At 35.7% G+C, this 24,356-nt stretch overlaps 3 protein-coding genes across 3 annotated transcripts; 1 reads left to right on the forward strand and 2 right to left on the reverse strand.

Moving 5' to 3' along the window:
* Positions 1 to 595: 595 nt before the first annotated feature.
* On the reverse strand, positions 596 to 1,534 carry LOC138827804 (olfactory receptor 2B11-like). Its single transcript, XM_070023417.1, has one exon. It carries the CDS (start codon positions 1,532 to 1,534, stop codon positions 596 to 598), a length of 939 nt encoding a protein of 312 aa, XP_069879518.1.
* Positions 1,535 to 10,839: 9,305 nt separating this feature from the next.
* On the reverse strand, positions 10,840 to 11,778 carry LOC138827806 (olfactory receptor 2B11-like). Its single transcript, XM_070023418.1, has one exon. The coding sequence runs from the start codon at positions 11,776 to 11,778 to the stop codon at positions 10,840 to 10,842; it is 939 nt and encodes a 312-aa protein (XP_069879519.1).
* Positions 11,779 to 22,714: 10,936 nt separating this feature from the next.
* On the forward strand, positions 22,715 to 23,656 carry LOC138827807 (putative olfactory receptor 2B3). The gene has a single exon (XM_070023419.1). The coding sequence runs from the start codon at positions 22,715 to 22,717 to the stop codon at positions 23,654 to 23,656; it is 942 nt and encodes a 313-aa protein (XP_069879520.1).
* Positions 23,657 to 24,356: the final 700 nt, after the last annotated feature.

Genomic DNA, 24,356 nt, shown 5'->3' on the forward strand with positions numbered 1-24,356 from the left:
TAAATATATCTATACAATTTTTCTTCTTTCTAGTCATTTTAATATTTGTTATATTTAATTAAAATGTGAAAGTGAAAAAAAATAAAAATAAAATAAAATAAAATGTGAAAGTGGTACCTATTTATTTGGTAAACATAATTTATAATGCATTCTAAATAAGCAACATGTGTTGGCATTACTCAACTCAATTCTAAAGCATAGAATGCTTCACTAAGCAAATGACCCACATAGTCACGAACTAAACACCTACAGGGAAAGTATAATTTCTCAGTTGACTGATAGGAAGCCAATGGATAGCTTTGATGTCATGATATTTTAAAATGGTTAGCCTGAAGTTTTGAGATAATATTACAGAATTTTTATTAAATATATAGATACTATTTTAATATGTACCAAAAGGAATAGAATTTATGTTTTAATATTTGAAATACTATATGCATGCAGAAGATGGTTACATGCTAATAAACCTTGCCAACCCTAATTAGAAAACATGACTATGACAATTTGAAAGAAAAATGTATTTGATTATAAGACAAGAATGAGTTATTAAAGAACAATAACAAAAATTATTCTGGTAAATAATTGCATATAACATCTACTTGGAATGCAAAATGGTGCTCACTAGCTTACTTAATGCCCCTTTCACATCCTTATTCCTTAGGGTGTAGATGAAGGGGTTGAGGGTAGGAGTAACCACTCCATAGAAGAGAGCCATGAACTTGGGCTGCTCCTTTGTGATGGAGGAGGGAGGCTGAAGGTACATGCTAATGGCTGGACCATAAAATAAGAAAACTACAATGAGATGAGATGAGCATGTCCCAAATGCTTTTTTTCTTCCCTCAGAAGATTTGATATTAAGCACAGCACGTCCAATACTAGCATAGGAAGCAAGAATTAGGCATAGAGGAACGGCTAGCATAAAAATGCATACCACAGAGAGTGTGAGCTCATTGACCTCCTTCTCACCGCAGGCAGTCTTGATCAGGACTGGGATCTCACACAACAAATGATCCAGTTGATTGGTACCACAAAATGGCAACTGTAGTGTAACAGTGGCCTCTGACACAGCATAGGTAATGCCACACAGCCACACAGTGCACACTAACAGGATGCAGAGGCGCTGGTTCATGATCAGGGTGTAGTGCAGAGGTCTGCAGATGGCCACATAGCGATCAAAAGACATAAGTCCCAGGAGCAGACATTCTGTGCCCCCCATCAAGTGGAAGACATAAAGCTGAACCGCACACCCCATGTAGCTGATGGTCTTCTTAGAGCTCCCCAGGTTGAACAGCATCTGAGGGACGATGCTGGTGGTGTAACACATGTCCAAAAAGGAGAGGTTGGTGAGGAAGAAATACATGGGGCTGTGGAGCCGGGGATCTAACCTGGACACCAGGATAATGGCGATGTTTCCCATCATGGCCAAGGGGTATGTGATCAGAAGAATAACAAATAGAGGAAATTCCAGCCAAGGATGATCAGCAAAGCCTAATAGAAAGAATTCTGCAGGGTGGCTTTCATTATTTTTTATCATTCTCTCCAATTTGTCCCACCTATAATAATGAAGTGACCAAAAGGAAAGTTATAAGTAATCATGATTATAGTTGTGTATTAGTCATCTAATCATAAAAGATCATAATACACTGTACTGTAACATATATAAATAAGTAACTGAAGTATGGTAGAACTCAAATATTATAATTCCAGAGAAAGACAAAGTTAAAGCCCAACAAAATAAGCACCAGGAAATGGGTACTTGCAAAGATAGGCGTGGAGCCATGGGGAGAGGAGTAGACAAATAAGGGTAATGGGAAGTGGGGATATGGTGGGGAAGGCAGTCAAGAATTCATTATATATGCTACAAAATTAAGAAAAGGGAAGGAGTGTGTAGAAGGGTGGTGAGAATGTTGAAAGGGGTGACATGATCAAGATGTGTTGTAGTCATAAGCTGCTTTGTTAAATGGCAACCGCTTTGTTGTACTATTTAAAGGTAATAATAAACATATAGTAATATTCAATATCTGGCACCAGACCCTTTTGACACTACAAATTAAAGACTAATTTCTTTAGCAGTAGCCTATCTCTTCTGAAACTAAATTTCTTTCTTTGAATTATAAGGCTGAAAATAACTATCTTCTCAAATTACGATAAAAATTCAATGAAAAGTAAAAGTGATTGTATTTTGGAAACCTTATAATAATGATTCACAAACTCATGCTGGTATAAAAATCCAAGAAAAAAGCCTTTTTAAAGACAGTTGGCTTTCTTTGTAATTTGGTTTGGGTTTCATTTTTGTTTCTATCTTTAGGCATCTGGTAGAGTAGATGTGATATGGGGCATTGAACTAAGAAGGTTTACTTTCAAGAGCAGCAAAGGCATTATGGAAATATGAAGAGTAAAACTACTGAAGTGTCAATGGTCCAAGATGAAAGAACACATAGCTGAGAAGATTATTAAGATAAGCTTGACCAGTTAATTGAGTAATCATATTATCTTAGAGCATCTGTACTTGTCTGGAATTTCCCTAATGATACCAGAGATATAGCTCATGAATGTAACTGACTCTTGAATAACTTTAAGCTCTGTGATTCCATCCACAGACCTCTACTCATTCCCATGTCATGCTCATATTTCATTACTTTTTCTCTTGATTCCATCTGGCTTTTGGATCATTTACTTCCAGGGCTTTTATATTATGATTTCAGTACACATGAACCTATTTATTCACAGTTGCTTGAAGTCATGTTAAGTGCCAGACACTATTGATGTAGACCTTTTCTTTATATCTCCATTTGCAGTTTCATACCTACTTATTATGTTTTTCTTATCACACTTGATTCATACTTTGTATTTATTGTATTTTATAGCTTTTACAATGTATTTATAAAATTCATTGTATTTTATACTTATTTCATCATAAAATATTTTATTACTATAACAATGTTAGGTGTATAAAAGCAAAATACAGTAAGATGGAAGACTTATTTTTATGGCACTAAAACATGTAGATGAAATTCACAGACAAGTCAATCCATGAGTTTTTGTCATATATTAAAATACTCATTCTTATGCCTAGATAAGGATCCCCAAAGACCACCAAGAAGCCGATTCCGATGTAAGCACATGAGAGTTGTTTATTACAAGCTCGAGCCTGGACTCACAACTATCAAGGCCGCAGCGGGTCAGAGTTGAGAGCCCCGACCCTTCCTCTAGCAAGGTTTTTATAGGGTTTTTAGGGACTTCTATGCATCATTGCAGCACTTAACAAATCATATCACACAGCGGAAAATCATAAAATAATTCTAAAGGATGATTAGCATAACCAGTGCAGGAACCGATCAGGTACTGGGGATTGGCTGGTTCATGGGGTTGATGCTCTCCGAAATAATTGGCTGAAGCAGATGGTCTGAACCCTGACTGAGTGGTGCTTATCCTGTTATCTGCTGATTAGTTGTGGTTAGTGGATTTTTCCGTGAAGGGGGTTGTTCCTGGAATTTGGGCTCAAGGGGAGTTACTGACACAGTTCCCGGACAAAATGGAATCCAAACCTAAAATTGCTATATTTCGTTCAGGCTTCATATCATGAAACGGGTACATACAATTGAATGAAAGCTTCAATTTTCATTCAGGCATCTAGTATCTGTCAGGTATAATACATTAAATTTTAAATATTTTAAATTCAGCTTGTTAGGAACTGGGAGATTAATTGTCTAGTTTTTATTCTAGAGCCATTATAGATGGCATTTCTAAATTTGGAGAAAATCTGCTGAAAGAATCTTTGCCTCTCATATATGCCTACACACACGTGCGCGTGCGTGTGCACGCGCACACACACACACACACATACAAATTAGACATTTATTGTTGGAGGCATCGAGGCAAAGGTCCTGCACCCGGGACCAGACCCAGGTGATGGTTTGCAGGAAGTGCCATTCGTGCTCCTCGTAGTTAATCATGTGGAACAATGCCTCAAGATTCTTTTCGTGTTTTGTAATGGAGCCCCATCTGCACCTTGCTTCCTCTTTTATTATCTTGAACATTCTTCCAGCTCACTGATTAAAGGTTGCTAATTGTCCACATTCCCCCAAAACAATTTAAGGTCAACTTTCTGTCCTGTGATTGTCCCGTGACCACACTCACCTTCTGTGCCTCTATGCCCTATATAAGTGTATGATGTTTTAATAAACTTTATCTATACCTGCATGGTATGGTCCCTTTCTGCCTCCCAGACACTGTGTTCCCAGGTCTCCCTGTGGGGACAGCAACAATATATATATATATATACATATTAGGCACTATAATTTACATACAGTTTAACTTTCATTGAAAATGAGGGATATAATATAAGGTATCCATAAACAGATGAAGGAATAAAGAAAATGTAATATATGTACAAAATGATATGTCATTGACATAGGTAAAAGTGAAATCTTGCTATTTGCCCCAAAATTCATGGAACTTTAAGAATAAGAAACAGAATAATTAAGAAACAGAAGGACAAGTATTGTATGTTGTCCCTCACACATGGAAACTACAACCCGCTGACATGAAAGGTAGATTGGTTGCTATGAGCAACTTTTGAAGTGGTGAGCAGTAAGTGAAAAAGGATGGTTGGATAGATCAAAACATTATGTATTGTATGGTCCCACTGAATCCAATTAGTATGTGAAATATTAAATGTGCTCTAAAATATGTTTCAGAAGCACAATTTTGAAGGTAAATGCCTAACCTTAATAACCAAGCATTCACTTACCTTTGCTTACCTTATTTTCCTAAAGACTGCTCAAGGAAAAGGAATTGCGAAGGAATTCATGAGGAGTTTTCAAACTTCCAGAGAAGAGTGAAGAGACAGCAATATATAGAGGAGTGTTTTTAAATTATTTACAGAACTCGCAGTGTATCAATTGATAACTAATGCCAAAAATACACATGGGCCTGGAAGACAAGAGTAGAAAATAACAAGCACTCTCTGAGTATGTTTTTGTATGCTTTTTCTAAGATCTCCTGGGCATTGTTTTCACTCAGTCCATTCATTATTCTTCTCCCTAATGGGTTAGCAGAGAAAGTTCCTGAAGGCAGACTTCTCTATGAAATGGTGAGAATATATAATAATTTACCTATTGAACTGAGGTAGGAAGCAAATCTCTCTCTTGTTAAACTTGTCTTAAATTCAATTTTCCAGTACACTACACATTTTGAAATAAAATACATTTAACTATAATTAAATTGTATACAATTAGCTCAAGGATAGCCTGAATGAATGATAGCACAAAGGACAATGGAAAATGAGTACAATATTCTATGCTTCCTAATCAGAGTTAATGTAAACTGACTGTACTACATTAAAAGGTATGTGTCTGTTAAACCAATATGACTATTTAGAATAGGACCATAAAAAATAATCTGCCAAGAAATTATTGTCTTTAACAACTGACCAGCTAAGTCATGGAATTTGAGATGCATCTTTGGATTTGCGTGACATGACAGAAAGTATCAACAACATGTTCTTTTTTCATATCTTTTAGCTATTTATTACATTAATATATTCATATATGTAAATCATTAATAACAAACTTAGTAACAACTTAACATTAAATGAATAGCTAAATGTATAAATAGATACATCCAATACAATCAAGGGAATTTATTGAACAATAGTCTTTTTTATCACCAATGCTTAAAAGAGATTACATATCCCATATCCTTTCTATATCCATAAAATCTTTAGTTGTTTCAAATTAGATGTTTGAGAATTCATTTAGTATTTCATCTGTTATATACAAACTTAAAGACCTTTACCTGATCCTACTAACAGAAAGAGACTACATTGTCACTTCAATGGAAAAGTACTTATTTTAAAATATAAAATTACAATAATATTTATTGTTCTTACTAAGAGTTGTGCTTGTGCAAATGGAATAATTGAGGGAAATTTATTATCTCAAAGGTAACATCTTCATTGAATTTTTAAAAAGTATAACAGTGCTATTGATGCATGTAGAAAAGCTGTGAAAACTCATATGGCCAGTCTTGCTAAAATGAACTGTGAGATGAGCCCTTTCTCTAAGGATCACTAGGTAAGCACAGTTTCAATCTTTAACTTGTACTATTTCCTTCAAATAGTGTCAAGGAGAAAACTAGAGGATTTGATACACTAAAGAATTTGCACTCTGAGATAATGAATCCACTGAGAATAGAACATGAAATCCCCATAGCTTCTTAACTAGATTGAGTTTGCTCCATGGGAACCATTGACATAATAAGAAAAGAAAATTTATAGGAGAAAAATGGTTTCTTTGTCAGTGCATTTGAATCCCTCTTCCTCTCCCTTAGCCATTTGTTGGTGCTCACTCTGTCCTAATACTAACCTCACATTACACATACACAAGGAACCTTGAATCTGAAACTAAATTTTTTTCTCACATACTTTTATTTAACTATGAAGAACTCTCCCAGAGAACAAATTTATATACTGTATCACTTAGAAGTATCTGCAGGCTTGGAGATGTGGTTCAAGTACTAGATCATTATCTGTGAGCCAGAACACAAGACCCTGAGTTCAAGCCTTGATACCCCCCCAACACACACAAGAAGTAGTGTCCACAGAAATTACTGTTGTCCAACTTTATATTGTCTGCACTTAATTCTTAGTGAAATATATGTTATGAATATGCTAGTGCATTGTATTCATAAATTTTATCATAAGACATTAGAACATGCTAAATGATTTGATGTTTTAAATGTCTCCAAAAACAAATGCTATTTCATATCTGAAATCTTCTTTAATAAAAACTTTTTTTTGTAAATTTCAGTCCATTTGTTGTAGTAGGTATTTGTGAAAAGCCAGAAATGGAAATGTACCTCAACTAGTAGAGCATCAGCTTTGAGCAAAAAAAAAAATCTCAAGGACAACATTCAGGCCCTGAATTCGATATTTATATTATAGAATATGATAGTCTATGAAAAAAACAGAATATGTTTAGATAATTATAACCATCTTTTGATGGCCATTTATTATTGGCTTTTTAATTGTGAGAAACAATTGCAAGCCAATTTCCATTCAATTGAAAGCAATTACCAAACATTTTATCACAAAGGTGATGTACAGAGGGATTATGGTTACATGTGTCAGGTAATGAGTACATTTCCTTTTGAACAGTGTCACCCCCTCCCTCATTCTCTCCCAGGTTTTCCCTTCCCAACTTCCTTTTCCCTAAAGTTGTATACCTTGTTTCTAACATAGTGTCTAGTGGGTTTCACTGCTGAATTGGTTTACCCTTTGTCCCACTGTTTTGGTGCTTCCCCTTCCTCTCCCCAAATCCGATAAACTAATATGCAAGACAAAGGGTACAAAAATAAAAACCAGTGACAGAAGGGAATAAACAAAAGAAATAAAGAAAGAAGAAAAAAGAACCACAAATAGCATAATAAAAAAACCTCATACTTCCATTTCTTGGAGTTCATTTCAGTAAGCATCATTTTAAATGATCTTATGCATATAACTATTGAGCCCTTGTGATTCTCTCCTAAGAATATCCATGTTTTTTTTCTGACTGTGTGAATGTTTAGGTTGCTGGAGCAAACAAATTCTTGTGCAATGAAGACTTATAACCAATTGGCCATTACAAAAAAATGACATGTGTAAGAACAAAAGAATGTAAAGACAAACAAAAGAGAATTATTGCTACAAAAATATAACCTAGAAAAGAGACCATTTTATTGCACATGAAATCACTTTATGTATTACATTTTAATAGAATTTTGTGTTATAAAACATATGGCTATACAATTAATTTTCACAAAATGACATTACGATGTTAAGATCCAACAAAAGTTAAATTTCCATTTGGATCAAGAGTAACAACATTTGAATGAAAGAACCAACATGAATACACCAGCAAGACAAGGCATCATATAGTTCCTAACCCAAATAATGATCAGCCATAATATTTTTTGTTTTCTAAACAACCAAAACAGGAAATTAGTTGAGCATGTTGGTATACACATGTAATACCCAACACATGGGAAGCAAAAGCATGTGAATCACAAGTTCAGGGATAGCCTGAGCAATGTAGGAAGATCATATGTAAAAGTGGGGAGAAAGATAGAAAATACCATTTAACATCTCAAAAATTTTATTCCACTTATGTGTGGGTTGTGTCCAAACATTAAAAATTATTCTGTTGAGTCAGAGGACAAAGGGTGAACCAATGCAACAGTGATACTCACAAGACACTATTCTGGAAATGAACTTTACAATGGCTCGGGGAGGAGAAGGAAATTGTAGGGGAGGGAAAGTGGAAGAAAAAACAGGGAGACCGTAACAGTGTTTGACAAGAAATGTACTCATGACCTCACTTATGTAACTGCACATCACCTCTATAATAAAATTAAGTAAAAAAAAATTCTTCTAACAATTATGAGCCTCCCAGAAATCAGGCAGTTTTTAAAGTTAAGAAGGCTTTTTTCTTATTTGTGATTATCTTTAAGTACATGTAAAAAGGGGTCTCTGTACCACATGTCAATTTATGAATATAATGCATCTTGATCAATATCACCTCTTCACCATTCTCCCCTGCATCGCTATCAACTCAATCTATTCCCTCAGTTTACCTGTTTCAATTTTCATACATGTAACACTATTATGATGTTATTTATCCCCATTCACTGTTCTTTCCATTTGTCAGTAGAGGTTTATTGTTAGATTTTTTAATATACACTAAATATACCATAGTCCATTGCTCTTCAGGTTAATGGATTTTTTTCTTGCACTAACTTATTTATATATTTTTTGTTTCTTTAAGATAAGATCTCACGATGTAGTATAACCTGGCTTCAAAGAAGTCGTTCACTCAACCTCTTTAGTGCTGGTATTTCAGACATGAATCACCGAACCCAGTTAACTTGCTTATTTCTTGATCATACCAAAAGATATGCCAGAAGAAAAGCAGCGTGTAAGTGATAAGACTTTGTGTGTGTGTGTGTGTGTGTCAGTGTGCGTGTGTGTGTGTGTGTGTGTGTGTGTGTGTGTGTGTGTGTGTGTAAAAGTGGCTTGTGATGTAGCATTGGCTGGACTTGAACGTATGATCCTCTTGCCTCTACTTCTATTTTTAGCTTCTAAAAATACAATTTTTGACCATTATTAGAATCTAAAATTTAGATTGATAAAATTATCCATTTGTTATTTGTTAAAATAATTGAGATGCTTTAAAGCCCAGTTATACAAATCATTTATTTCTCATGTGCATTTTGCATGATTTCAAAAGACAAGACTGGCTCTTCTGAAATTTAAATGTATTGTCAAGGTGCAGTTCATGATTAACATCACTTCTAGGGGTCTTAGTGATTCAGAAGATGCATGCTTACAATATTTATAAAGGAAGCTAGGATTGGTTTATAAATATATAAGCAAATATCTTAGGTGGTATGCAAGTATACATAAATGTAATCATTGAAATCCAGTCGATTTAGGGGAGGACTCACACAGTGTAATTCCTTCGAAAGGAAAAATCATAGTTTAACAAAATAAACACCAGGAATGGGTACTTAAAAGGGGTGGACTAGGATAGAGAGGAGCAGTGGACAAATGAAGAGAAGAAGGGAGGGAGAATGCAGTCGGAAATCCATGTATTTTGTCTAATCTGGGAAGGGGAAGGGAAGGGAAAAACAAAATGCTGAACCAAGGACACAGGGTGTCCCATTGCAACAACGATACCCACAAGACAGTGTATTGGAAACGAACTTTTACAACTTTGGGCGGAGGTGGGGTGAGGAGGAGTGTGGGAGGTGGGGGAGGGAAGGGATAGTGGGACAACAAGGCAAGGGGTAACACTGACCGACAAGTAGTGTACTCATTGCCTTACTCATGTAACTGTAACCCCTCTGTACAGCATCTTTACAATAAAATAAAATAAAATTTAAAGGCAAAAACTACATTTAGTTTTAAGTTTAAAAAAAAGGAATGTAGTCTTACCTGATTTATGTAACTGTAACCTGTCTGTATACCACCTTCACAATAATAATAAAAAATTTAAAATAGTAGGACAAAAAATGGAAAAAGAAAAAAAAGTAAGGGAGGGGGTAGTTGGAAGGAATGGGTGAGAATGTTGAAAGGGGTGACATTGATCAAGATGCATTGTATTCATGAACTGCTTTGTGAAATGGCAACTCCTTTGTACCATTACTTAAAGATAAAAAAAAAAAAAGAAAAAAGCAACATTGATGGAAGTTATCTCAACATACTGCTTTACTCTGTTAATTATAACATTTAATGATAAGTAATAAAATCCAAAACATTGCAGACTTGCATGTTAATAATTAGAAAGTACGCTGAAAAAAGCAATAGCATTCATGTGGACTAAAGTTAATAAGCTTATAAAATTCAGTACACTTTAATAGCAAAGAATACATTGCAAAGAATGCTCAATGCACCAAGCTCTTTTACTGAAATATGAATCAAATCATCAAAGCAATGAATTCTTTCTAAAGTGTCAGTTTAGAAATGCCATTAATGAATGGTTGCCATGCTATTTTTACAATGATTAGACAAAACTAATGAATTTTATTATTTATAATGCCAATTATTAAGCTCCTTAACACTGTTACTATATCAACTTGTAGCAAAGAAAAGGAAAGTTTTTTAATACTTTTTCACAGAGTATATATACTGATGAGTATTAGCTGAGTATGGTCCATATCTAATGCTATTTTAAAGAATGCAAGGAACAAGATATGTGTTTCAAGAACATATAGCATGAGACTTGTAAGATAAGAATAAGTTGTTAGAAAGATCCACATAAATCTTATTGTGAAATCGCATGATTTGATGTCTGCAAGCTGTCATTTGCACCTGATAATGCTCCTTCCCAGTCTGTTTAAGGCCCCTTTGACATCCTTGTTCCTCAGGGTGTAGATGAAGGGGTTGAGGGTAGGAGTCACCACTCCATAGAAGAGAGCCATGAACTTGGGCTGGTCCCTTGTGATGGAGGAGGGAGGCTGAATGTACATGCTAATGGCTGGACCATAAAATAACAAAACTACAATAAGATGAGAAGAGCATGTCCCAAAAGCCTTTTTTCTTCCTTCAGAAGATTTTATCTTCAGTATAGCACGTCCAATGCTAGCATAAGAAGAAAGGATTAAACACAGAGGAATAGCTAGCATAAAAATGCATACCACAGAAAGAATGAGTTCATTAGCCTCTTTTTCACCACAGGCTGTATTGATTAGAACTGGAATCTCACACAGCAAATGATCCAGTGTATTGATACCACACAGGGGCAACTGTAATGTAAGAGTGGCTTCTAAGAAAGCATAGGTCATTCCACCCAGCCACACGAAGGATACCAACAGGATGCAGAGGCGCTGGTTCATGATGAGGGAATAGTGCAGAGGTCTACAGATAGCCACATAACGGTCAAAAGACATAAGAGCCAAGAGCAGGCATTCTGTACCTCCCATTATGCTGAAGAAATAAAGCTGAACTACACATCCAGCATAGCTGATTGTCTTGATTGAAGTCCCCAGGTTGAATAGCATCTGAGGGACGATGCTGGTGGTGTAACACATGTCCAAAAAGGAGAGGTTGGTAAGGAAGAAATACATGGGGCTGTGGAGCCGGGGATCTAACCTGGACACCAGGATGATGGCGATATTTCCCATCATAGCCATGGGGTATGTGATCAGAAGAATAATGAATAGAGGAAGCTCCAGCCAAGGATGGTTAGCAAAGCCGAGTAGAATGAACTCTTTAGGATATGTTTCATTGATTAGTGGCATTATCATCTATTTGTATTACCTAATAAAACAGAGACAAGAGTAGAAGTATGAGGACTGGTAAAAATGTAATTATCCATTAACCACACAGTCATAGAAGACACAGTATAAAAATATGGGAGAAACACTACAAAAGGTCTAGTTCCCAACAATTACATTTCTTCAAGGCATGATAAATGAAAGGCAGTATCCTTTTAACAGGTAACATAACTGTCCCAAAACTGAATTTCCTCCTCTTTATTTTAAGAATGTCAGTAGGAAATAGAAATGACTATGTTTTGGTAACTCATATTAATGGTTTTCAAGATTGGTCTTAGACAAAAGTCAGCTGAAGAAGATGCTAAAAGGAAGGTTTTTTTTGTTTTTTTGTTTTGTTTTTATCATTTCTGTCTCAAAGCACTCATCTGAGCAGATGTTATACTGACTGGGACAATGAATCCTATGACTCACTTTCAGAAGCAAGGCTGCAAGGAATTACACAAAAATCTAGAAAAGGCAAAGCACTGAGAAACCAATACCAGATGAGGTAAAAAGCCCATAGCGATAAGAAATAAGAAAGCCTGTCCTGAACCAGTCAGTCAGTGGATAATTATATCATCTTCATGGGAATAAAATGCATTTGATGTTAAATAATCTCTTTCCTGTTGGAACTCAGCAGGACACTTAAATACTTTTGATGTTAAGATAGAGTGTCAGCCAGGAGTGATGGCTCATGCCTGTCATCTTAGCTACTCAGGAGGATGACATCTCAGGATCTGTTTGAAACTAGCTCAGGCAGGAAAGTCCCTGGAATGCTTATCTCCAATCAACCACCAAAATGTTGAACTAGAGCTGAGGCTCAAGTAGTAGATGGTCAACTATGAGGAACAAAAGCTAATGGGCTCTGAGTTCAAGCCCCAGTACTGGCATAAACACATGCATGTGCACACACACACACACACACACACACACACACACACACACACACACATTCTCACTGTGCTATCTATCATGGTATTGAACTCATGAGTTGAAATGGTCCTTTTATTTAACCTTTGAACTAGCAAGTAGAGAGAACTACAGGCATGCACCGCCATGCTCACATGACCTGTAACAGCTTCCTGAAAGGAGTAAAGCTACACTGACATGTTTTCCTCCAGGATCAAGTATTGTGTTTTTTTGTGTCACTTCTAGCTGCCCAGGTCAACTTATCATCTGATTGTTCGATGATTCTATTCAATGTAATCATCTTGTACCAACTTTTTTTTTTAACTTAGTAGAATTGTCATTCATTTTTTGCATGTTGGGTTGGGGTAGTCATCAGTGTCCTAGTATTTATATGTAGAGTTAGACACTTTGTGCCAGTACTGGAGCCTGTTCAGCCCTTACTTAGCTCTTTCCCTTATGACTGATGCTCTACCACTTGAGCCACTCCTCTATTTCTGGCTTTTTGTTGGTTATTTGGAAATAAAAATCTCAAGGGTTTGTCTGCCCCAAGCTAGCTCTAAATGTTGATTCTCATATCATGGCCTCCTGACTAGCTGGGATTATAGTTGTAAGCTACCAGCTTAAACACATTTTTTAAACTCCTTGTTGAGAGAAAAATCAAATTCCCGATTCAATTGGTTCAGAAATTTATCCAAATTCACAATTTATTTTACATTTCACTTTATATGCTTATTGTTTTAAGCTAAAATGTACATTGGAAAGGGCAAAATTGACTTCAATAATGCCGAAGTTAGATGAGCAATTAAGACAGCAATTGAGTAGATCTTGAATAATGGCACATGCTTACAATCCTGATTACTGTAGAAGTGGAGGCAGCAAGACAAGTCTAAGTAGGCAAAATGTAGTGATGCTGTGTCTCAAATACAAAATAAAGCTGGGCACTGGTGGCTCACACCTATAACCTAGCTAATCAGGAGTCAGAGATTTGAGGATCATGGTTTGAAGCCCAGTGAGACAGGAAAATCTATGAGACTCTTATCTCCAATAAAGCCATAAATAGCCAGAAGTGGAGCCGTGGTTCAACATTCACTTAACAGTGTTATAACCTTCACATTTGACATTTTTGACCATGCATCATCCTTCAATATTTTGGAGTAATTTTAGCTTGGATACCCACTGAATTCTTCAGTAGTTAATTATTCCTTCAACAATTTAACTTTTATTATTTGGTAACTTTTTATATTATACACTTTATTTTACTTATGAAATATCACCTCTGTCAAAAGACAAAATTATGCCAAATTTAGTTATAGACCTAAAAACTCAATTAATTCTTGAATCAGGGCAACCTCCATTCTACAGAAGAGAACGAAATTTTTTATTGGGTAATAGCAGAAATGTGAGATTCACAAGAAAAGAACCATACAAAAGAAAAATATTATGTACTTAGGGTTGCTTTCTAGAAAGATTAAGGCAGAGAGGACTTTATTATAACACCAAATTGGGTTGATTAAAATGACTGTTTTCAGAAAAAGCTCTGTTTGGCTGGTTTTATTAAGTGGCACTTAACACATCTGGTTCATTTGATCTGTTGGTGTAATATGCAGGAACTCAAGACACCACAGCAGAAGTGCCCATGTGATTTGCTATGAAGTATATTTAAGCTTTCTAAGTCTATCCTTAGTTCTCTCATCTTTCCCATGTCATTCTCACAAAAATCTCATTATTTTTAGGTCTTGGAATCCACCTGTTTTTGAGTCTTCTACTTCAGTATTGGTTTATTTTTATTACACAGGGATCTATTGATTGACAAATATTTAAAGTCATTTTGCTAAGTACCAAACTCTTACTCTTCCATTTTTTAATTTTTATTTTATTGTACAGATGCTGTACGGGGGTTTCTAGTTACATAAAGTAATGAGTACATTTCCTGTCCAGCATGGTTACCCCCTCTTTTGTTTTTCTCCTACTATCCCTTCCTCCTTTTCATACATCAGTAGTATCAGTCACATTTTCATTACAGTATATATTACTCATAATTCATTCTCATCACAGTATTTTATGTGTATGTTCAGGCCCTTTTCGGTTTTTATGTTGTAAGATTCCTATTAAAGAATAAATATATTATTTTCATGTAATAAGAAGACAACTAGATAAAACAACTAGATAAAAATAAAATAAAATATAAACAAATCAATTCGTGACATTTTGTCAATACATTTAGAAAGTTTTCACATGATTGAATGAAGGCTTCCTACTGCATTCAGGTATTTCACATCTATCAGATACTGTGTTTACTGAGACATAAATGCCTCCAAGCCTGGCCTAAGTGAGAAGGTAAGAGACAGCAATTACAGAGAAATTCATTTTTCATACAGGCACCTCGCTAGGTATATCCAAAGCTTAAAAAAGGGTTCCAGAAAAGAAATAATTTCTACTTTTCATTTATACATTAGGCACAGTCATTTGTGCCCATTCCCACCTCCCCATAGAATGCATGACTTTGAAAATAAGTGTCATCTTTCTTACCTTATTTTGATAAAGACACTTTAATAAAAAAGGAATTATGAAGGAATTACAGAGAAGAATGGAGAAATGACTATATACAGATGATTATTAAAGAATTATCTTGAAAATTCCTAATTTTTCAGGTAATAAGGGGTATCAGAAAAGAAAAAAACAGCATGAATTAAGAAGACAGTCATAGAAAAATGCCACAAATACTTTGTGGGCCTACTATTTGTATGCTGTTTCTGGGACCTCTTGGGCATTGTTTTACAAGGGCACTCATTTATTCTCCCGGATGATTTAGCAGAGACTGTTCCTTAGGACAGAGTTCTTGATGGAAATTCTTCTACTGTGCAATTAGCTCCCCACTTAACATGGCCTAGTCACAATTATCTTCTGTTCTATCTTGTGTTCTATCTTGTTCTGTTCTATCTTGTATTCTAATTTCTCAATACAATGAACACCAATTTTAAGCAGCACAGAAGTATCTTTTGGTTTGCATGGGAAGTATTTTCCAAGACTTCTAGTGAGCAGCAAAATCTGTGTATGTGGCATAATATTTGCATATAAAATAATGTAAATACTGTGTAAGTAGTCAGTGTGATGCATTGTTTGGGGGAATGGTGACTAAAAAGTCAGCACAATAGTGCATGATCTATACAATAGTGCAACCTGCAACCATTGCAGGCCTAAGTAATTCAAAAATCTACTGTGAGTTGCTCCAAGGAGCAGATATAACCTCTGAGCAGTTGAATAAATAAATAAGAAAAAAATGTGAAGTAAATTGGATAAATCTCTTGGGAAATTTGAATATAAAAATCATTTAATACTTAATTTATTATTAGAATATTTATTTTAAGTTGAAGTAAAAATGCACAAAATAAATTGAAATAAGAAATATTATTTAAAATGATCATTCAAATAAAAAAAGATGTTCTTCTCAAAATGATAGTATTTAACATTGCTATAAGAGAAAAAAACTGAGTCCTCAGTCAACTTTTACTCACAAATTTAGGTGTGGTCCTTTTGGAAAGTTCCTTACTCTCAGAATCTATATCTGATATTGATATAATGGTTATTGTATAGATGTAAAATAAGTCCTTCATGCACAATGAGTTACCAAACAAACGTTTTCTATTCCATAAATGAGAAAAATGAATTCCTATGTAAATGGGTGACTTTGCATGAATTTTGCATCTTCATTGGAGAAAATTAAATACATTGGAAAAACTTAAGTACATTTAGCCTATTTAAACTGTCCTTATGAACCAATTTTTGTTGCCAAGTATAAGCATTTATCATTTCCCTTAACTGCCACATTTCCTGCCACTCTTGCTATTGTAGTGAATACTTCATAATACTTTCTACCTCTTTCTCTAGAAAACAAAGGCACTGGATCTGGGTCTCCAAAAGAGTTGTCTATATGGAGCACTAGACTTTGGATTCAGAGAAATTATATGACTATTAAGAATATAGGTAGGAATAATGAAAACAACATAGACAATTATTATATGTTAGTAAATATAATTGTATTTAAAAATGGGAGAAGATTCGCCTTTGGTATATCAGGGCAGCAGCTCCCAATATAGCCTCCAGATAGATTGGAGAAAGTCTCTAGGCCTGTGTTATGCTAAGCCTGCATAGTGCTAGGCCAGCACCAGCATCTCCTAGGTCCAAGTCAGTCCTTGTGGACTCAGACTCAAGACTCAGTCCTCACAGCCCCATACTCCAGTCCCAGTTCTGTACAAGGCTAATCCCACTGTTCTAGGGCTGGCATCACACTTCCTGCATACAGGCAAGCACAGATGGGTCCATACCCCCAGTTCACTGCAGAGCAAGGTCAGTGCCTACAGTGTCCACATTGACTGCCACGGATGCAAATTTCCAAGCCACCTAGTTCCATAGCAATCTCTAGGGTCCAAAACTCTTGCAGATCTAAGATCAAAGCTTGCTTAGCAGACTTGGAGTCCAAACCCATTCCAATAGATTCCAACACCAGGTCAGCCCCACCCAGAACCAGGGTCTAGAACCTCTCCTGAAGAACTAGGTGATAGGCCTGATCCAGTAGGAGGATCTTATATATAGGTGACATATAAAAATGTTGATCGTATTGAAGTTGAGAACAGAGATGGTGGTTACCAGAGGCTGGGAAGAAGGTTAATAAACAGGCACTAAATACAATTAAATCGCAATAGTGCTAAGAATGTTGATTCCTTTTTCTTGTTTTTTTTTTTTTCTCCCTTCAAATGACATGAACTATTGAGAGAAAGACACAGTTACTAGAACGTTCTAAAAACTTGCTGCCTCAAATATGGAGCAACTAGACAAGAAACCCCTTGAGAGACAACTAGACTGCCTCCAATACAGACTGACTGCTTTACTTCCTCCACTGTCACTCTGAAGAATGCTTTACTCCACCTGTTAGGACTACTACCACTTATGCCCAAGAATGCCTTGCTCCAGTTATGACTGCTCCAGACACCCTGCACTGGCCTTAGAATCCATCAAACTAAACAAGCTTCAGTGAGTTCTATGTGATTCATTCTACAACTACTCGCTCAGGGTGCTGGGGAAAAACCTTATGATTGATGCAATGTGACCTGTAATTGGTCCATAAGTAAGGCCTGTGAGTGGTTCTTATACAAGGCCTTAATTGGTGTAACTGGAAACAGTTCTGTGATTGGTGGAAATCTAATCCTTCATTTGGATGCTATTCCCATGCCACACACTCCTGGTTATTTAAACAGGCTGTTCATCTTACCTTGTGAAACTGTGCATTGAAAACTATAAAACATTAATGAAAGAAACCAAGGAACACATAAATAAATAAAAAGAGGCCAGTGTTCATTGATAGGAAAAACTAATATTTTTAAGTTGTTCCGTGCTACTCTGAATGATCCAGAGATTCAATGCAATCTATGTTTTTAAAAGTCCAATGACATTCTAGTCCATAGAAACATAACAAATAATCCTAAAATTCCAATGGGATTATAATAAAAACTCAAATAGCAAGTAGTCATGACCAAAACTAGCAAGTTTGGAAGAATCATTTGACCTCATTCAAACTATTCCTTAAAGCTACAGCTTAAAAAGCATAATATTGATTTTTAAAAAAACACTGATATATCTTCATGTAAGATAGAATAGAGGCGATAGGAAGATGGCTCAGTGGTAGAATGTTTGCCTTGCATGCATGAGGCCCTGGGTTCAATTCCTCAGCACCACATAAGCAGAAAAAGCCAGAAGTGGTGCTGCAGCTCAAGTGGTAGACTGCTAGCCTTGAGCTGAAGAGCTGAGGGACAGCACCCAGGCCCAGAGTTCAGGCTCCACAACCGGACCCAAAAGAAAAAAAAAAGATAGAATAGAGTTCACATATAAATATACATCTATATATATGTATATGCTAATTGATTTTCTCAGTTGCCATTAATTCATAATATTGTGAAGAAAGCTTAACATTCATATATAGAAGAATGAAATCAGGCTTTTAATAGCCAATTTAAAATGAATTAAATAGTTAAGCAAGACCAGGAATCATAAATCAAGTAGGGACAAAATATCTGGGAATAATATTGTTCTGGCAATGACATTTTAACTATAACACTAAAAAATCCAAGCCACAAAATGAAAAATAGACTAATAGGATAGAGTAATTAAAAATCTTTGTACAACCAAGAAAATGATAAATACAATGAAGAGACAGTTTACAGAAGAAGAAAAAATATCTACATATCATAAATTTGGTAAGAGGTTAAAATTCAAAGCAAATAATAAGCTCAGTAGTAAGAAAACAGAAAATATGTTTTTAATAGGCAAAAATCTATTAATAAATTCTTCTTAAAAGAAGACCTACAGTGGGCTGGGAAGTTGGCTCAGTGGTAGAGCGCTTGCCTTGCATGCCTGAGGCCCTGGGTTCGATTCCTCAGCACCACATAAGCAAAAAGAAAAAAGCCGGAAGTGGTGCTATGGCCCAAGTGGTAGAGCGCTAGCCTTGAGCTGAAGAGCTGAGGGACAGTGCCCAGACCCAGAGTTCAGGCCCCACAACCGTACCCAAAAAAAAAAAAAGAAGAAGAAGAAGAAGAAGACCTACAAATGTTTACTTGAGATAAATCTTTCCTTATTTTACTAAGTCCTTATATAAGTACATACTGAATCAATTTATTCCCAAAAACTAATCCTGTGGCAATTTCATATCATCTATATTTTTTTTTCTGTCTCATGATTTTGACTGCTCATCTTCAATTTCAGTGTGTTACATCTTAATTCAGTGTATGATTGTGTTTGATACAATATCTTAGGTTGGTCTTCTCTGACAAATGTACTCCAAAATTACACATTTGCAAAAATCAATAAAGAACAAAAAAAATATTTTCATCTTGGCACCAGTGGCTCATCTATAATCCTAGTTACTCAGAAGACTGAGATCTGAGAATTTCAGTTCACATTCAGCCTGCGCAGATAAACCCATGAGACTCTTACCTCCAACTAACCACCAAAAACCTGAACTGGAGGTGTGATTCAAGTGACAGAGCAAAAGCCATTAATAAAAATGCCAAGTAAAGCCAGGGCCCTTAATTCAAACCCCAGTACAGATAACGTATATTTTTTTCACATAAATAATATCAGATTGTTTTACCCTGAAATCACTTAAGGATTATAGGTGTGTGAGTTTATTTACACATTTTCTTTCTGTTCAAACAATTCTAAACTTATTTTTATTTTTCATGGTTTATGTTTTATGATCCTAGTGTTAAATGACGTGTAGAAATTATGAAACAACTTTTGTGCCAGTACTATGCCACCAACATAGTTGGAAACAGTCACTGATTGTCTCTCTGGACTCACTGACCAATTAAACTTGAGGGACCATGAAATCCCTCAGGATAGAGGACATCATTGTATAAACAGTAGGCCCATACTAAATATTCATTGCTTTTAAAAAAGCATCAATGTTTCTTGAATCAGCCTCTCAGTATAGGAAGCCATTGAGATCCTAGTAAGGAGAGTTCATGACAGGATCTGGAATTCGCTTGAATCTCATCATAAGAATTTTTCCCTCATTTTATGGTCTTGATGCAGCCCCAGTTGCATCTTAATTTTATTCTTGGTTGGAGTGCAAAGGTAGCTGAATAAGAAAAGTCACAATGGCTGAGAACTCTAAACACCCTTACATTTATCAATCTGCCCTTGGGCCAGACCTCCTTCCACACATGGTGCAAAGAAAGGTGCAGCTCTGTTTTTGACACTTAGAAAAAGAAGGTGAGTGGTGTGTCTACTACAGACAATTATGTTATGGTAAATGAGAAAGGTCTCTCAAGATCACCTCACCCACATCTTACAGTGCATTAAATAATCAGTGTCCAATGTATTTCCAGGAACCAATTATTTTTAATACTTTCGCCTGTTGAAGTGAACATTTATGCAGTGTATCTCTGTATATACTGTCAAAGAGAGATCTTTAAATTTATGTGACACTTCAAAACAGTTTAATATCTATCCTTCTTTAACGTCCTGTTGAAGATGTGTGACTAATGTTTTTTTCTTTCTTGGTTTATCTTTTTGTCAAGGTAGTGTACAGAGCATTTTCAGTTACCTAAGTAAGGTAATTAATACATTTCTTGTCAACCTTGTTACCCCTTCCCTCCATTTTCTCCTACTTTGCTTCACCCCACCACCCAAGTTGTACAGATCGTTTCCAACATATTGTCTTGTGTATATCGCTGTTTTATTGGTTCCCCCTTGTCTTTTGTCTCACCATTTTGTTGTTCCTCTTCCCCTCCCTAATTCCAATAACTGTATATAAAATACCAGGGTACCAATATCAAATACAGTAACAACAGAGGATATAACATAGGGGGAAGAACATTCAAAAGAAACAAAAAAATCACATAGTACATAAAAAACAATATAATGTATGTCTTACATTTGTGTGTTAATAAATATGAATACTGCAAGTCATCTCAAAGATATTATGTTTAAAATGCAAAGTAGTTTGCAGCAATTTAGGTGAGCTTAAGCCCTAAAATTAAGCAACTGTTAACTTCTGCAGAATAAAAGAAATCAACTTGAATATATGATTTGGGGTGTTCTAATTGTAATTTATAATTACTTTTGTGTAATATGCAGTCACTTTTGTGCTATCTGTATGTTTGTGGGAAAATATATACAAGGAAAGAAGAATCTATTCATTCTATGTTTGAGGCTTGGCATAACCTTTACTGAGTGTACAAGTTTTTCTTACTGATTCACAGTAGCAATAAAATGTATATTGTGCTGTGTGCCAATGGTTCACACTTATAATTCTAGCTACTCAGGAGGATGAGAAATAAGGATCTCAATTCAAAGCCAGCCTGGGAAGAAAAGTACTCAAGGCTCTATCTCAAATTAACCAGCAAAATGCTGGACTGGAGATATGGATCAAATGGCATAGCCCCAGTCATGAGTAGAAAAGCCAACCAAAACCTGTGTTCAAGCACCAGTACTAGAACAAAAGGAAAAAATAAAAAGAATACCTACTGTGAATTAGAAAGAGTGTATGTTAGCTACTGAGAAGTTTCTGTTATGTTATTAAAAAAATATGGGGTGGAAGTTGGAGAAAAATGAGGGAAGTGGCAAGAAGTTTGACAAGAAATGTACTCATTATCATACTTATGTGACTGTTATCTCTTTGTACATCACCTTGACAATACAAAAAGAAATTTTAAAAGAAAGGATATCAATTTTAATATTTTCATCAAAGTACAGTTGCAGACTGAGAGCAAAGATATTTTTGGTCACTATTTCGTTTTGTGAATTAGGAAGTTTTTACCATAAATCAAAACCATACCATAATATCCATGATTGTTCTTTGAGGGCTGAACATGCATAAAAGGTAATTAAAAGAAAAATACAGTTCAAAATTATACCACGAAGATAATACTTACAAGCAGAATTTCTTTTTTTTTCTTTATTTCAGAATGTCTTTAAGTAAATTAAAGATTAAAATACAACTCTTATAGCCTCTATCTTACTTAGCATTTCAACCTAACTTTTCTGAATTGATTAAAAGCAATACTTATTTATAAAATGTGTATTGAGGTGGGTGAAGAGGTAAGGAGAGAGAAACAAGGGGAAATGCATTGAGGACTTATATTCACACATTATGCACCTAATTTTTATATATTTTATAAGATTTAAATCTACATATTTGATTTAAAAATAACTCAGGGACTATTTACTATACTAAGGAATGTAGTATTTAACTGAAGACCTGGATTCAATCTTCTCCTCCCTTGCAAAAATATATTTTAAACAAGTAATGCTAACACGTTTTACTAAAAGTAAGAGTTGTTATGATTTTCACCATGAGATAAACATAGAGTATTTCCTGAGGCTTATTTATAAATCCTCTTTTGTGTTTAGAAATACAATTTCTGTTCCAATAAGAGCATCGAATAAGAACTTACTGACTTCATCTTTCTTGTATCTTTTAGGAATAAAAATAAAATAAAATAAATTCACCATCATGCATTGGACAAATGAGAGCCTCCCAAAAGGGTTTATACTCCTTGGCTTCTCAGAGAGGCCCTGGTTGCAAATACCTCTTTTGGTGGTCCTCTTACTATCCTACACATTCACCATCTTTGGTAATGTGTCCATCATGATAGTATGCCTCCTGGATCCCAAACTTCATACACCCATGTATTTCTTTCTCACTAATCTCTCCATCTTAGACCTCTGCTACACCACCACCACAGTCCCTCATATGTTGGCAAATATTTGTCACAACAAAAACACCATCAGCTATGGTGGCTGTGTGGCCCAGCTCATCATCTTCCTGGCCTTGGGTGCTACTGAATGTCTCCTCCTGGTGGTCATGTCCTTTGACAGATTTGTGGCCATTTGTCGACCTCTCCACTATGTAGTCATCATGAATCGCGCATTCTGCCTGAGGATGGCAGCTTTCTCCTGGCTCACTGGCTTCAGTAACTCGCTGTTGCAGTCTTCCTTAACCCTGAGTATGCCGCGCTGTGGTCATCGGGAGGTGGACCACTTTTTCTGCGAGGTCCCTGCTCTTCTCAAGTTGTCTTGTGCTGACACGAAGCCTATTGAGGCTGAGCTCTTTTTCTTCAGTGTCTTAATTCTGCTAATCCCAGTGACATTGATTCTCATCTCCTATGGCTTCATAGCTCAAACAGTATTAAAAATCAGGTCAGCAGAAGGAAAGCGCAAAGCTTTCGGGACCTGTGGATCCCACATGATTGTTGTGTCTCTCTTTTATGGAACAGGCATCTATATGTACCTCCAGCCACCTTCATCCACTTCCAAGGACTGGGGAAAGATGGTTTCTCTCTTCTATGGGATCATCACACCCATGCTGAACCCACTCATCTACAGCCTTAGAAACAAAGACATGAAAGATGCCTTCAAGAGGGTGATGTCCAGAATCTTTTTCTGTAAGAAATAAGAAGTACACCATTGTGAGGACATCATCAGAGACATCATCCACCGAAATAGAGCTAATGTTTTCAGGGATTTTCTTATGGTCTAGGCTCTCATGGTTTTGTTGATTTCTACCAACAGAGAAAGCATTCTCCCTTTATTCAAGATAAATGAAAAGATCGTATTATTGGTTAATTTAAAATCCCTTGGCCTCCCAGAAGTCCTTACATGCACTCTGCTGCTTTGGTCTAAGTCAAGTTAATTTCTGCCTACCAATGTCATAGGAGTCACAGTATTTGGATGTTTAGCCTTTCCACTTGTTTTCTGTTTGCTCTAGAAACATCTTTTCTGTTCCTTACTTAAGGATTGGCCTGTGTTTTAATGATTAAATAATTGGAGATCTCAACAAAAGTTTTCCACTCAGAATCGAAATCTTTAATGACTTGTGTACCCATATATCCTTGCTAAGATCCATTATATGTACTTTTCCAAAACTGTTCTAATCATGTAGTTTGACTCAAATCAATCAGGCCTTAAGCCAGGTGAGTTTACATTTTCCTCTAGAAACTCATATCAGCTACATTTCACCACCAATGCTATTTTTAATCCATCCCTTTACTTCTTTTTTTATTGTGAAAATACTGTACAGAGGGGTTACAATTACATGGGCAAGATAATGAGTACATTTCTTATCAAGTATTGTAGCCTCCTCCTTGGTTTCCCCT

This window comes from Dipodomys merriami, unplaced genomic scaffold, assembly GCF_024711535.1.
Source record: "Dipodomys merriami isolate MVZ:Mamm:240054 unplaced genomic scaffold, mDipMer1.0.p SCAF_16, whole genome shotgun sequence".
Lineage (NCBI taxonomy): Eukaryota > Metazoa > Chordata > Mammalia > Rodentia > Heteromyidae > Dipodomys > Dipodomys merriami.